The sequence below is a fragment of the Pleurotus ostreatus genome (genome assembly GCF_014466165.1).
Source record: "Pleurotus ostreatus strain PC9 chromosome Unknown scaffold_1, whole genome shotgun sequence".
Classification (NCBI taxonomy): Eukaryota; Fungi; Basidiomycota; class Agaricomycetes; order Agaricales; family Pleurotaceae; genus Pleurotus; species Pleurotus ostreatus.
The window spans coordinates 2,140,610-2,154,131 of NW_023503156.1; the positions used below are offsets into that span (position 1 = coordinate 2,140,610).

The 13,522-nt window shown below is 50.0% G+C and overlaps 5 protein-coding genes across 5 annotated transcripts; 4 read left to right on the top strand and 1 right to left on the bottom strand.

Annotated features, from left to right (window-relative positions):
- Window positions 1-111: 111 nt before the first annotated feature.
- PC9H_000739 (uncharacterized protein) lies at window positions 112-1,253 on the top strand (the record flags this gene model as incomplete). Its single annotated transcript, XM_036770393.1, has 8 exons — window positions 112-114; window positions 168-303; window positions 355-441; window positions 491-551; window positions 607-674; window positions 725-778; window positions 837-911; window positions 970-1,253. 8 exons carry the CDS (start codon window positions 112-114, stop codon window positions 1,251-1,253), a joined length of 768 nt encoding a protein of 255 aa, XP_036636238.1.
- A 316-nt stretch (window positions 1,254-1,569) lies between these two features.
- Window positions 1,570-5,858, top strand: PC9H_000740 (uncharacterized protein; the record flags this gene model as incomplete). Its single annotated transcript, XM_036770394.1, has 11 exons — window positions 1,570-1,605; window positions 1,655-1,991; window positions 2,040-2,134; window positions 2,191-2,306; window positions 2,356-2,438; window positions 2,493-2,535; window positions 2,584-2,659; window positions 2,706-3,389; window positions 3,442-3,482; window positions 3,533-3,703; window positions 3,758-5,858. The coding sequence occupies 11 exons, from the start codon at window positions 1,570-1,572 to the stop codon at window positions 5,856-5,858; spliced, it is 3,783 nt and encodes a 1,260-aa protein (XP_036636239.1).
- An 84-nt stretch (window positions 5,859-5,942) lies between these two features.
- Window positions 5,943-6,683, bottom strand: PC9H_000741 (uncharacterized protein; the record flags this gene model as incomplete). The annotated part of the gene is made up of 4 exons (XM_036770395.1): window positions 5,943-6,023; window positions 6,074-6,288; window positions 6,354-6,438; window positions 6,492-6,683. The coding sequence occupies 4 exons, from the start codon at window positions 6,681-6,683 to the stop codon at window positions 5,943-5,945; spliced, it is 573 nt and encodes a 190-aa protein (XP_036636240.1).
- A 220-nt stretch (window positions 6,684-6,903) lies between these two features.
- Window positions 6,904-8,823, top strand: EXG3 (Glucan 1,3-beta-glucosidase 3; the record flags this gene model as incomplete). Its single annotated transcript, XM_036770396.1, has 5 exons — window positions 6,904-7,157; window positions 7,205-7,523; window positions 7,576-7,801; window positions 7,849-8,226; window positions 8,282-8,823. 5 exons carry the CDS (start codon window positions 6,904-6,906, stop codon window positions 8,821-8,823), a joined length of 1,719 nt encoding a protein of 572 aa, XP_036636241.1.
- A 194-nt stretch (window positions 8,824-9,017) lies between these two features.
- On the top strand, window positions 9,018-13,484 carry PC9H_000743 (uncharacterized protein; the record flags this gene model as incomplete). The annotated part of the gene is made up of 20 exons (XM_036770397.1): window positions 9,018-9,284; window positions 9,339-9,544; window positions 9,596-9,785; window positions 9,837-10,184; window positions 10,232-10,393; window positions 10,442-10,701; window positions 10,752-11,041; window positions 11,091-11,206; window positions 11,260-11,379; window positions 11,430-11,622; window positions 11,678-11,812; window positions 11,866-11,981; window positions 12,028-12,158; window positions 12,205-12,331; window positions 12,383-12,443; window positions 12,492-12,539; window positions 12,590-12,801; window positions 12,852-12,935; window positions 12,982-13,212; window positions 13,266-13,484. The coding sequence occupies 20 exons, from the start codon at window positions 9,018-9,020 to the stop codon at window positions 13,482-13,484; spliced, it is 3,516 nt and encodes a 1,171-aa protein (XP_036636242.1).
- Window positions 13,485-13,522: the final 38 nt, after the last annotated feature.

Consider the following 13,522-nt stretch of genomic DNA (forward strand, 5'->3'; position numbering starts at 1 on the left):
GGCGTCGCCTTTGGTTGCAAACAAGCCAAAATAGGGAACAATTACGGCCTTGTTCACTTCACAGAAGGGTCACTTCGATACAAAGCACACAGGGCATTGTTCTGGCGCACAATGGTTCTCAGGCCACTGGCTTTAGCTCAGTCTCCATCTCAACCTCTGGGAGGTAGCCGCTTTCTCTCTTCCTGGTGGACGGGCCTTTCAGTTTCTTCAACCCATATCCTTCAACTTTTCTCGTCAAGGCTGGTCCTAAAATCATGGAAGCTTTCTCGCCGTTGTTCGTGAAGTTAAGGACCCTTCTTTTCTGTGAGTTTTGCTCGTCTTGTCCGTTTTTTGGCTGCTGACCATAGTGTCTAGCATGTATTATCGGCCTCAGCTTTCTTTGGATCTTGTTGCTGTCCTTGGATATATTTCTTCAATGGGAGGTTTCGGGCACCACTGACAGTGTGTTGTATTTCCCGATTCTTAAGCATTCTCGCTCATAGCCATATAGGGTCCTTCCTGGTCGTGTTTCTCTTGATCAATGTTATCACGATAATAATGCTTCCAATCATGTACGTTTGCTTCCTGCATCGCCCATTCCCAGCGGATTAATCGTGGCTATGACAGGATGTTACGGGAGTTTCGGCCGTGGCTTGACGCCGCAAGGTTCCTATTGCTCTCTTTATGCCACATAGGTGAGCTATGCCCGTTTACTAACGGCAACGGTATCTCATCGCCGACGTAGGATTTGCGGTGATGTTCTCCTATTGGAATCCAAGAATTCAATGCCCCGATCGTAGTGAGTTCATTGCATCCTCCAATCCTTTGTAAATAGATTTTGACACGAAATCCCTTAGCCCCCGATCAAGAGGGTGTTTGCAAGTTGCTGAACTTGTATCTACTCGTTGCGAGCTGGATCATCCCGGTTCTTTGTACGTCATTTAACCAGGTCCAAAGTGGAAAAGACACTGACATAAAGTCGTTTTCTAGTGATAGTCTACATGTCGGGGCTCGCATACGTGGTTTCACGCCGTCGTGCACGCGCTAAGCTGGAGGAAGACATTGAAACACCCTCGGTCACAACCGAAGTTGACCGAACATCTACACAACTCACGCTGAAGTACCCTCTCCCCGCCGTGCATAGGGACTCCGTGCAAAGATCGTCCATTTCAAGTGACGTGGAGTCTGGAAGTGCCGAAAAATCGAGGTTTAGCACAAGCACACGGAGATCAACCAGGCTGTCTAAACGGCTCCCCGATTTCTATTTTTCTTAGACGAATTTGTATCAACAGACTTTCTTGTAGCCGTAGAACATTGTACAATCATTACATTTGCAGCACTGCCGCGTCTTGGCGTTATCCGTTAGCGCGATGGAACTTTGCCAGAGGCAGTCCTATAAATAATCCGACAACCACGTGAAGCCAACCAACGCCATGTAATGTTAGATGGTGTTCAAGAATTTCACCCAACGTCGTTGTAACTTTCCACCACCCCGCCCGTTAGCGGCCCTCCTTATTGTCCGACCCATCGGCTACATCTGATCCTGGCCGTACCCGCCGCCATCTTTCTTTCCGTTTCCACCATACTTCCATGGACGACCCCGCCTGGGATGCACCAAGTGTTAAGGTTGGTTCCGCCGCTACCAAGACTTTGGTCCGCTCGCTAACGTCCACAGACTTTGCTACGCCTCACGAGCCAGAAACTAGGTCAAATTCAAGACCGAAAAGATGCCCAGAGTCAAATTACACGACGGGATATTGCTACTTTGTTGCAGCAAGACAACGTTGGGCTGGCCCGAGCTAAGGCACAGAACGCCATTCTGGAAGACTCAAAGGGGGATCTACTAGAGCTCCTCGAGATGTATGTAGGGATGCTATTGGAGCATTTCGGCCAGCTGGAGCAGGGCTACGGGGTTGCTTCCCCACCAGATGGTAAAAGTCCTTCGCCTAGTCCCATTGTTACGGAGGCGGCGTCTTCCATAATATTCGCGGCACCACATACAGAATCCAAAGGTGTGTAGCTTGGAATACCCCCGCGACGATTTACTTACTACGTGTCAGAGCTCAACACCGTACGGGATATCCTCATACAACGGCTCGGGCCTGACTTCGCGCGCGCGGTGGCTGGTAATCGCGACAATTATGTCCCACCAAAGGTATGTGATAGATTCCATCGTGTATATGACCCCCTTAAGACGTCTAACGTCTATAGGTCGTATCTGCCCTGTCGACCCCGCCCCCATCTGCCGCGAAGCTGGATGATTACCTTCTGAATATAGCCAAGATATATCGCATTAACTGGGAACCAGACTTGCGTCGACAGGACACGTATGTACTCTGTTCAGCTTCTAGCCGTGCAAGAGCTCATGCTCCTCAGTGTGGATCCCTTGTCAGAAATCATGGATCCTGAGTTGACACCGGTTGTTGACCTTCCCAGGTTGCGCAAGCTGTGCATGCATGGTGGGTCGCATCATTACTTGTCTCCCTACGACCGTTCACGTGTATCACGACAAGGTATCCCCGATGAGCCTGTCTGGCTTCGTCCGCGCCTATGGAAGTTAGTAGCGTGCTATGCCTTTCATCGCTCTCCCTAACGTGTCAATAGGCTCCTTCTTGGGTTCCTACCCGTCGTCAAATCTTCGTGGTCAACAGAACATCAAAAGTACCGTGAAAGTTATTATGTATGCGTACTGAGTTCCATCAATACGCGTGCTAACACCATTGTAGGATTTGATACGCAGACTCTTACCTCCAATAGTAGGATCACCGCCCCCCTTAACACCTCCCAACTCTTCCGACTCCCTTCTACTCATGGTGCATAAACACTTGCTCTATGTCGCTCCCGGTTTATTTGCCGGGCTTGAGACTGGCCCAGAAGACGTCGAACGATGTCCTCTCGATCCATCGGCCCCGGAGGATATACAAATCTCCTGCGCTACAGCGTTGGACGATCGCCTAGTGAAGCTCCTTGGTCCAGCGGAGGTTGTACCGTCAACACCAGAAATACGACTGGAGCACGACTCCAGCGACTCACCCTCGATGTCCACTCATGACTCTGCCGAATCTTGGATAAGTCGCTCGACGACGTTGCTACCCTCAAAGCCGATCGGGATCGCGGACGTTCATCCTAAACACGCGTCAGCACTTCTCCGCCTGCTGTACCTTCACTGTAGTATCAACCCCGGCACACGGTCTCCCTACGTCCCGTCGCTTCTGGTACCAATGTATGCGGTTATGTGTTTCGAGGTGGAGCCTCGGGACGTCCCTCATATTGAGGCCGATACCTTCTGGCTGTTCGAAGCGATGCTAGGCGAGTTCTCGGAGTTGGAGGACGAGGAAGGCGGTCGTGTATGGACAAAAAGGCTGAGCGAGAGGCTTACGTGGGCTGACCAGGATTTGTCTGACACTCTGGTGCGTCTTGTCGGTACGTTAAGTGTCGCGTATTTGATTGACGTTATTGTAGAACGCGAAAGGACTGGATCCTGCACTCCCGCATTATTCCTAGTAGGTTTTCTTTATTTACATTCACCCCATTTCTTAACCTTCCCGTGAAGTCGATGGCTGGCTCCGATCCTAACACAAACACTGCCTCTGTCCTCTTTCATACTCGTTTGGGATGCTTTGTTCGCCTGCGCGATGAGAGACAAGCAAGCGAACCCCAAGATCGAACATTTACTGGACATATGTACGGCAATGCTAATCAGGGCCAGGAAGCCCCTCTTCCAGTACGCCGGCTCCTGTCACTTATGTTACACGGTTGTATTGATGATATCTTCTAGCCTTGGTAAGGGAGTCGACCACCCGGGTTTGTGGGGCGATGAAAGTGATGCGATCCCGCCTCCACCACTTCCACGAGCATGGGAGTTTGAGGATGCCTTTCGCGATGGTGTTTCACTCCTACAGAACTATCCTATCGAGGCGGCTGGAGGCATAGAGAGGATCTTGCAGACTGCCGCTGAGCTGTCGAAAAGGCGGATAGAAGAAACGAAAGCGGTCAAGTCGGAAAGTCTCACCCTCGGTGAACGATTACGGGTGTCCATGTGGAAGGGCTTCACCAACCAGGTTTCATCTCCTAATGAGTCGCCAGAACGGTCGCCTTCGCCAGAGGAACTGCAGGAAACTAGTGAAGAGGAAAGCTCTTCGGAGGACGATGGCAACGCCACCGAGAGGCCTTCGCGGGACGAACCTCCTGCACAGGAAGGTATTACATCTCGCTTGGCTACCACAGTGTGGAGAGGTATCACGAACCAGTCGTCCATGGAACCCCCTCCGTCGCCGGTCCCGCCTCCATCTCCCTTGGATTCAGCCCATGATACGGAGTCTACACATCCTTCAAGTGTCGGTCCAGATACGCCAACGAGTCCTACTGGCTCATCAGGATTCTGGAAATACGCAGAGAAACTTAAGGATTCTGATACAGTCGCAACGCTATCAAAGGTCAGCAGCAACTGGAGAGCCAAAAGCCTGTTGGGTTCTTGGGGATCACGGAGTACACCAAGTAGCCCCTTCCTGTCGCCTAATTCAGCGTTGAGCGGGAGTTCGTCAAGCGAACCACCGGAGATGCCTCCTCCCCGCGTCGACGAGTCAAGGCGCGGATCATTACCTCCAGCGGCGACAGTTTATTCTCCTCCCCCTCGGCCTGCCTTCTTTCGCCAGCCGAGAGACAGTTTCCTCCCGCATTCTCGCAAAAGCCCTCTACTCTCTCTGCCCAACAGCCCCGAAAACACTGACTCCGAAAGTATCGGCAGGGGGCAGCGATTGCAAGCATCATTGATGGCTTTGACGAGTGGTTCCCCTGATCCTCCCCGAAAGTCAGGTCCACGGCCCCTGCTACTTGGTTCGTCTTCCGTAGTAACAGCTTCCCCTCGTATTCCTCGATCTACCACGAGTACTCCTGCACCCGAATTCCGCCCAGGACTTGAAGCCGCTAGACATCTGCATCGGGATTCGCAGTCGTCTATATCATCCTTCTCCTTGTCGCCGGCAGAGGGCTTCGGTCGTCTGCATACTCAGGAACGAAGTAATGGATGGGATTCAGATACACTTAGTCGTGTTGTACCGCTGAATCGCAAGTCAGTGTCTCCCATGGCCCCTGGCTCTCGTATCCTCGGCCCTCCGCCTTCGGGATATTCTTCCGCCTCTGATAGAGGCGTCACTAGCCCTCCCTTAGCGACTGGAATTCCTTCAGCAGAACATCACGGTTGGACTCAAGTGGATTCACCGACTGCAACGTCTGCCCCGAAGACCCCGGCCTCGACGTCTGGGGATACCGCCATGATTTCTGTCGTGGATGACTTTGACAACGGGGCTGCCCCCATAGAGGAACACGTCGTCCAATTTGACCAACCAACGAGGAGAATCATACGGAAGAAAACTCCACCCCCATCAGCATTCATGGATCAGACCTCAGACTCCTCATCAACGCCTGCAATACCGAGGAGTAACCGCGTAAAGAGTCGACGGTCAGCCCGACCAGGAAATTTACGTTTACAAGAACCCACTGAACGAAGAGGCTCTAGCCCAAACAGCCTTGTGGTGGAGTGGCCAACAGAACACGACTTGGCGTCTACACCTAAAGCATCCAACTTTGAACCTGGGTATAAGCCCGTTTCCCCTGTGTCAGTGTCGCCTCGTTCACCTAGGCGAATGCGCAAAGTCTCTGGAGAACTTGTTGAGCCGCGACCTCGTAAACTCTCAGCTGAGATACCGGAAACTCGCGTTCGCAAGGTGTCTACGGGCTCTCGTGGTCGTAAAACTTCGACGGACAAGGACATTCATCGCAAGGAACGCGATAGTGCAGCTGAAGAGGGTGATGACGAAGGTTATGATGATTTATTGAGCGCATACGAAAGTGAAGGGGGCTACAAATCTGCTGAATAGACTTGTGCTTATGCTCTCTATGCCAAACTATATGATTGGATGTATACAGTACGTGTAGATTAATATATAGGATATATGCCGTTCCTATTCCCGAGGTTTGGTATCAAGGATCTCCTGTATGCCTTGGTAGGTCAAGAGAAGGACGGGAAAATACGGTAACACATTCTGGTGGGCGTATAAGCAAGCGACACCCGTGCTCGGTGGATACAACTCACAGGAAAGCAGACATCAATGTTGAGGTGACCATTTCCGACATGCCGCAGCGCAGCGAGGTAAAAGCGAACGTCCCATCTCTTCAGGCCTTCGTGGATAAATATGTCTTGTAGAGTGGAGAACGGAATGAATCGTCGCGACACTGCAAGGCGGAGAGGAGGAAGACCGCGGTGTGTTTCTAGTTGAATCCCATGCGACGGCATTACAATTACTGATTCTGAAAGCGAAAAAGAGGCAGCAATCAAACATTGTCAGCAGAGGGTAAAGACGAAATTCAGCCACCATAGAGAACTTGAGTGCATTTGCTATAAATGATCCAAATACAACACAGGACAATAAATATGGTCGCTAAGGTACTCCCTGAAGTCTACGAGAATATCAGTGTATCATCGCAAGACTAACGCCAGGAACTGAACGCACCTTCGGCCAAATGTATGTGAGGATGAAGGCGTGGCAGGCCTCACGCCATGTCAGACCCGATGTAGCGTGTATAATCTTGCCAGTTCCATTTCGCGACAGTCTCCAATTTTCAACTCGATATTCCTTGAATCCAGGGAATTCCAAGACAGTGAACTGAGGATGAGTGCTCGCCAACGGTCGGTAAATGTTCATGGCCAAGAAATACTCGTTACGTAACGCCACTTGGAATAAAGAACGGAAATTCAGCCTCCGCCCCTCATAACACATCTTCCCTTCTTACGTCCAAGTTCAGCTTCGATTTCAGTATACTTCGACCCGCCTAGCTCAGTTCTCCTCCTCGTCTCTGGAAACCACTCTCATCGAGCCGAATTGTACAATGGTTGCTACTAGTTCGCTATCGACGACTCTTGCTATGCTTGGGCTAGTTCCTGCCAGTCAGAAGCAGGTCTTCGGAGCTCCTTCTCCTCAACAACTATCCATGGATTCGCCCACAATGAACACTCATCAAAATGACACTTTCTTTCATGCTAATCAAGCCCATGATCAATGTTATGTGGAACCGTACATTGCAGCACCTGAACCAAATATACACTTTCCGGCGTTTAACCAAGAAGAGGCCAACATTTTTCGATATAGGCAACAGCAAGGCGTGAATCTTGGCTCTTGGTAAGATTTACCTTGCTTTGTCGAATGTAGTACTTATTGTGTTCAAGGTTTGTCCACGAGAACTGGATGCAGCCCACTACGATGTTTGATTGTGCTTCTGGCAACAAGGAATCTGAATACGATATCGCTTCTGGCTGGGGATCTAAGGCTTCTGCGCGCGCTCTTCTAGAAAAACACTGGGACACCTTCATTGGCCCTGCTGATTTCGCCTATCTAGCTGGCATTGGCATCAACACCGTGCGGTTGCCAATCGGGTACTGGAGCCTAGGTCCTGAATTCTGCAAGGGAACTCTCTTCGAATCGGTTGCTGATGTCTATACAAATTCGTGGAGCAGGGTTCTCCAGGCTATTAAATGGGCTGGCGCGGTGAGAATACAGGCCTGACAGTATCCCCTCGTTCTTATTGTTTGCATCATAGTCCGGCATCGGTGTACTGGTTGATCTTCATGGCGCACCTGGCAGTCAAAACGGAGAATCCCACTCTGGAGTCTCTGATCACAAAGCCCAGCTGTTCGACTCCGACAATAGGGAGAAGACCATCAAGGTCTTGCAATACATAGCTCAGCAACTGTGCAATATCAACCACATAGTAGGCATACAGATACTCAACGAACCTAAGGAACACGAAATGCTAGCCGCGTTTTGTAAGTCATCTCTCTCTGGATTAACCCCATCATCATCGCTTTTTTAGATGACGAAGCCATGGCGGCCATGAACTGCTCCATCCCAAAGTACATACACGACGCCTTCAACCTCGCCAAGTACTCTGAATACAACTCGCATCGACAGGATTTCGTTGTGGTTGATCATCACTCTTACTTCGTTTTTACGGACAAAGATAACACTGAGTCGGCATCTGGTCATACTCAAGACGTCGGTAGTTCGATCGCGGCTAACCTCGCCGCACACTCGTCACAGCAAAGGGGAAATCTCATCATCGGTGAATGGTCTTGTGCTCTATCCAGTCAAAGCGTGAAGAAGGAAAACGACCCAGAGGCTTCGCAAAAGGAGTTCTGCACTCGCCAGATGGAGACTTATGGGGCCAATACTGCTGGCTGGACATTCTGGTGTACGTCTTCTGGAAAAAGCGATCTAACTGGAACTCACGCAGGCCTCCTACCTAGCTTACATGAAAGAAGGATGCCAAACCGATCCGGGCTGGTGTTTCAAGTCCGCTGTGGGCAACATGCTTCCACCTAGTTTTCACTCGTATCCAAACGCAGCTACCAAGACCCTAGACGGCGTGCGACTACTAGTCAAACCCCTTGCTGGCGCTGCTCCCGGCCCAATATCTTCGGACCCTCAAGACTCATCTTCCCTCCGTACCTCCGCCGCTGGGGTTCGACGAGAGAATGGCACCTTTCGTCGTCGTCAAGCATCCATTCACCATCGCCATCTACACCAACGTGAGCCTCCAAGCTCCCAGAACGGCTCCATCCCATTCCAGACGGGGTACCGGGATGGTTATGATACTGCGCTCAAGTTTGCAACGTACTTGTCGAAAGTTGGCTTCAAGCAGCAATGCATGATGGATAACTGCGGCGGATTTGGAGATCAATATAACTCTATCGGAGCGCAGGATGAGTACGCGGACGGCTATCTAAAAGGTATAAGCGAGGGGGAGCACACCGTGGAAGCGACACTGGTACCAGCAAATCCGCTATAAAGCTACTCTAACCCACATAAGTATGTTACACATCTACCTTCCTCTCCTTTACCCCAGAATATATTACTGTTGTCATTGGCCCTTTGAGTTCATCGCGCGAAGTTGTGGATGCATCAGCGACGAGTCGAATAATTCAGTTTGAGCGCTTATGTTAATGTACTGCTCTTACCTTCGCCCCTTCACCTCGACGCGCCATGTCTGGTGAGCGCGTCCTAGTATCGTACCATGCCCCCAATGCGTACCTGGCATCTGAGAGCTGGAAGCAAATACGATCTGCCTTGGTCTCTCAATTCCCTCTTCGCAATTTACATTGGAAATCGCCTTCCAGGTCTATCAAAACCATTCAGGAGTTAGACCTTAACCTGGTCGCCTTCGATTCTTTACATGATGAGCACACCTCTCAAGTACCTGCCACGCTGCTTGAGAAGCCACTTCTCAATATATACATCGTCGCATGTGAGGTCCGTCAATCTCAGTCACTGAGTGTTGCGTTTGAGTAACCGTTGGTCGCGAAGGACACGGACTTCGACTCGTATAAGAACACGATTAAGAAGCAAATAAAGGACTGGCATAGTGTCGTGGCATCGAGGAAGCATCAAGAATGGCTCATTTTGCACGTTGTCCGACCTGACGCGAGGACTGCTGGAGGGAATTTCTTTCAGATGAAGTATTCCGTGTTTGAACGCATCAAGACCGACTTCAACGCTGAGAAGAGGGACAGGTGATTGCCCTCTTCGCGCCGTTCACTTTATGTGTTCATACCCGAATTTAGATGCGTCCAAATGGTGTGGTCTGCCCTCCAGGAGAATCCCGCAGTCTGGGCCGATTTGATGAGCAAAACAAAAGACGGACTAATTACTGCATTTGAGTCCGCCGTCAATCAGCGAGAGGAGGACGTCAGGCGATCCGAAAGCCAGCGTGCCATGCCTGGGTGGAATTTCTGTACCTTCTTCATCCTGAAGGTAGGTGGTCTTTTCTTTCCTAGCGAGGCCAGTTGCTAACCAGGGTGCTAGGAAAGTCTCGCGAGCTCAATTCAGGGCCTCAGTCTCTATGAGGATGCCTACATGCAATACGCAGAGTTAGAATCGTCGTTTCAGCAAGTTCTGAAGGAAAAGAATGCTTCTTGGTTCGGCACATTCATCCAACCTAGCCCTCGCGATGACTCCTTGCCCTTACTTTCGACTGACAAAAAGCCCTACCGCGATCTAATTCTCGCAAATACTATATCTGTGTTCGACCTGCGGACGTATATCCTTGCTCGCCAGTGTACTCTCCTCTGGAAACTTGGCCGTATTAACGATGTTGGGAGGGCAGTGACATCTTTTCTAAGCACCTTCGGGAGACTACTTCGTGATCACGAGGTGCGTTACTGCGCATACGAGAAACAAACCGATTAATCATGCAACAGACACCCCTGCCGGAATTCTTCGTAGAGTCTTGGATATACTCGTCATGTCTGAGTGTCGTGGAACAATGCGACTCTTGGACGAGCAATCAAACTCTAGAAGGCGCAAAGCTAGCCGTATACAATGCCAGCAAAGGCGAACTGCTTGAACTCGCACTAAATCAAGTAAGGAAGACTAGAGTACAATGCCTGCTTGATGCTAATCGACATTAGCTCAGTACCATCGGCGTGGCGGTTGGCCACCTTCCGTCCGAACCCCCGTTCAGCAGCTCGTCTGGCCCTTCATCTAGCGTAGCCGTCGATCTCTCCAAACTCTCCATCAGCAACAAGGACCTTCTTGCAGGTGTTAACACACGGGATGTATTCGATCGCAACTATATCGACACCACCAACCGTGCTATTGATCTGTACGCAAAAGCAGGTAGACGCAAGTTTGCTTTGAAGCTCCATGGCTCTTTGGCGGCATTAGATCTGTGTGTTTACCTCCAAAGTTTATATGATCTGTACTCTTGACACTACGCAGATATCGGGGAAGGCTCGATGCCGCGCAAACGACATTCGCTTCATTACCGTCACATTATGCTCCTCACATGTGGACGTCTTTGGAGGCCTTTATGCTTTGTCGTGCCCTTCATGCTTACTCCAAAGGCCCAATCCCCGATAGTAGGGAGTGGGTCAGTTTGGTGTTATCGTTTATGAAGCTGTGTATCGATGAATTAGGGATGTCCTTGGTAGACTTTCAAGGAGATGTTAAATCTCAGATCGATGATCTATTAGAGTCTGTCCAAAAGGTGGCCTCACAACTCGACCCAGGTAAGTTGGGGAGTCGTCCATACGTCCAATGGCTCATCGTTGTTTCTAGAATTGGTATATCCTGATCACCCAAGCATACAGGTCAAAACCGTGGGGGACGCACGAGTCGTAGGCTCAAAAGATGGCGCTTTCCTTGACGTCGTGATTCGCAACAGGTTACCTTGTGTAAGTCCTACTATCAGTGCTTTCGCCGACTGCTAAAAATGCAACGATGATAGGCCCTTCCATCTAGTGAGATAGTTGCAGTACTTGCGGGGCGTGATGGGGAAAGTTACCGATTCACTGCGGACGTTGAGAGTGCAATTTCTGGGGAAACTGCTCTGACACTTTTTTCTCCTGTAAGGAAGACGCCTTTCGGTTGCGGACACATTGACTAACTTCCCTTCAGAGTGCATCGCCAGGCATGTATCTTCTCGACTTCACCGAACTTCGAATATCAGGACTTGTGTTGCAATGGCTCCATAAGAAGACAACGGCGAAATCATCCAAGGCCTCAGCCAACGATCAGTATAATCCTGTTCCTATACGAATACCTCTCGATCACCGAGCTTTGAGTGTTCAATTAGCTCACCCAAAAGAGGGTCAGTCATATCCGAAGTATGCCTCCATCCCCTGCCTAATATGCCGTTCCTCTAGTCAAACTAGGTGAAACATCCCAAGCCCTCGTAATCCTTTCTACTGGTCGAAACAACATAAAACAAGCGACCTTAAAGATAACAGGCGTTGGTGGTGTTGGTCTACGTTGTCAGGAGACTTCCATACCAGGTTCCAGTCAGTCACCGGCAGTCGATTTTTGGTTCCTCTGACAATATCCTCCTTGACAGTACCTACAACTCCCCCAATACTGACGAAGGACACGATTACCGTGGCTGACGTTCCTGAAGACACCGAGATTGAATTCCTTATCCCTTATTCAACTACTACCGGCTCAGATACCATTGTGAGCCCTTTGCTAGTAACCTGATCTCTTTCATTGACGAGGATAGAGGGTCACCATTGGCGTAGATTACGTGACATCATCTGAACCTACTGTTCAGAGAACAATGCATGGGTCTAATTCGATGGTCACATCATTACCTTTGGTCATCAATGTTCAAGACTTCTTCCGCGGGACGAGGCGAGTTTTCTATTGCCTATATAACATGGTTCTAAACATCGTATAGGTTATTCTCCAAGTTCACGATATCAGCGACTACCCTACAAAGTGTCCGGGTTTTCTCTGTCGATCTTGTACCCTCAGATGGCACAGCGCAAATAGTCAAGGCATCGCATTCCAGAGGAGCCGTCGTTGTAGGTCCAATATTTTCATTTATCAGAGTCCTCCATTTGAATGCATCCAAGACTGTGACCCCCAATCAACCTGCTCATTTCTTGTTCCACCTCGATTTGGGCGCAGGTTCTGGTAAGTCTTCATCTTAGTCTTTGTGCCCATGATCACGACGTGATCTAGTCCCCGAAATAATGCACCTCACAATCAAATACAGACTTCTCCGTGAAGGTACGTGTCAACTGATGGCCATTTTCTAACTTGATACAACCGGAAATCAGAGGTGGAGCTCCTCGTAGATGAAGCCATCAAATCAGTCTTCGCGAATCATGCTGATGAATCTGAGTCTGGCCGTCTTACAGCAAAGGAGCAGGTGATCACGTCATTAGGTCGCAGTTCGTCTTGGGTGGAAAGGTACTGTATAACTGGTCAGTTGGTTGTGCCTCCCCGCGAAGATAGTGACTTGGGAGATACATATGCCGAAGTTGTTGAGGTACGTCTTGGATGCGGAAGAGACAAGCGCACGTTCTAACGTTTAATCAGCTCCTATCGTCTCATAATTTCGACATCGACTCACCTTCGAACTGGAGAAAGATGGGTCTTCCCGTCGATGTTCCAACCATGAATGTGAGCTTTGAAACAACTTTGTAAAACGTTGCTCACTTTTGCGTAGATCGTTGCCGCCGCAGAACTCAGCCTGACGACGCCTGGATCCGCCAAACCGCACGGCACAGCTCCTTTATATGCAGGCCAACCTATATCTGCATTCGTGACTATTCGCACAACCTTTGGGTGGGGCCCCAGCGAAAACCTCACAGGCAGCTATATCCTCCGGTATGACATAGAAGAGATGGTTCGTGACTGGTTACTCAGTGGCCCCAAGCGGGGAGAGTTTGAAGCCAAGGCAAGTCCTTGCCGTCCCATCACTCGCCGTACATCATGCGAACTCTTGTGCAGCACGATTCGTCTTTTACAGCGCCAGTCACATTGATTGCACTTCATCATGGTGAACTCGAGTTACCGAAGGTATCTGTGCAAGCCTTGCCTCTGTCGGGCGGTCACTTGCAAGTTTCTACGCCGAGTATGGATGTACACCAAGTTCATGGGGCAGAAAGGGCTCTTGTACTTCCTAGGGGAGGGCGAAGTACATTCGTTGTTGAGATGGGAGCGACGTAGAAAGATTTGGGATTCGTTTATATTCATTGTACACATAG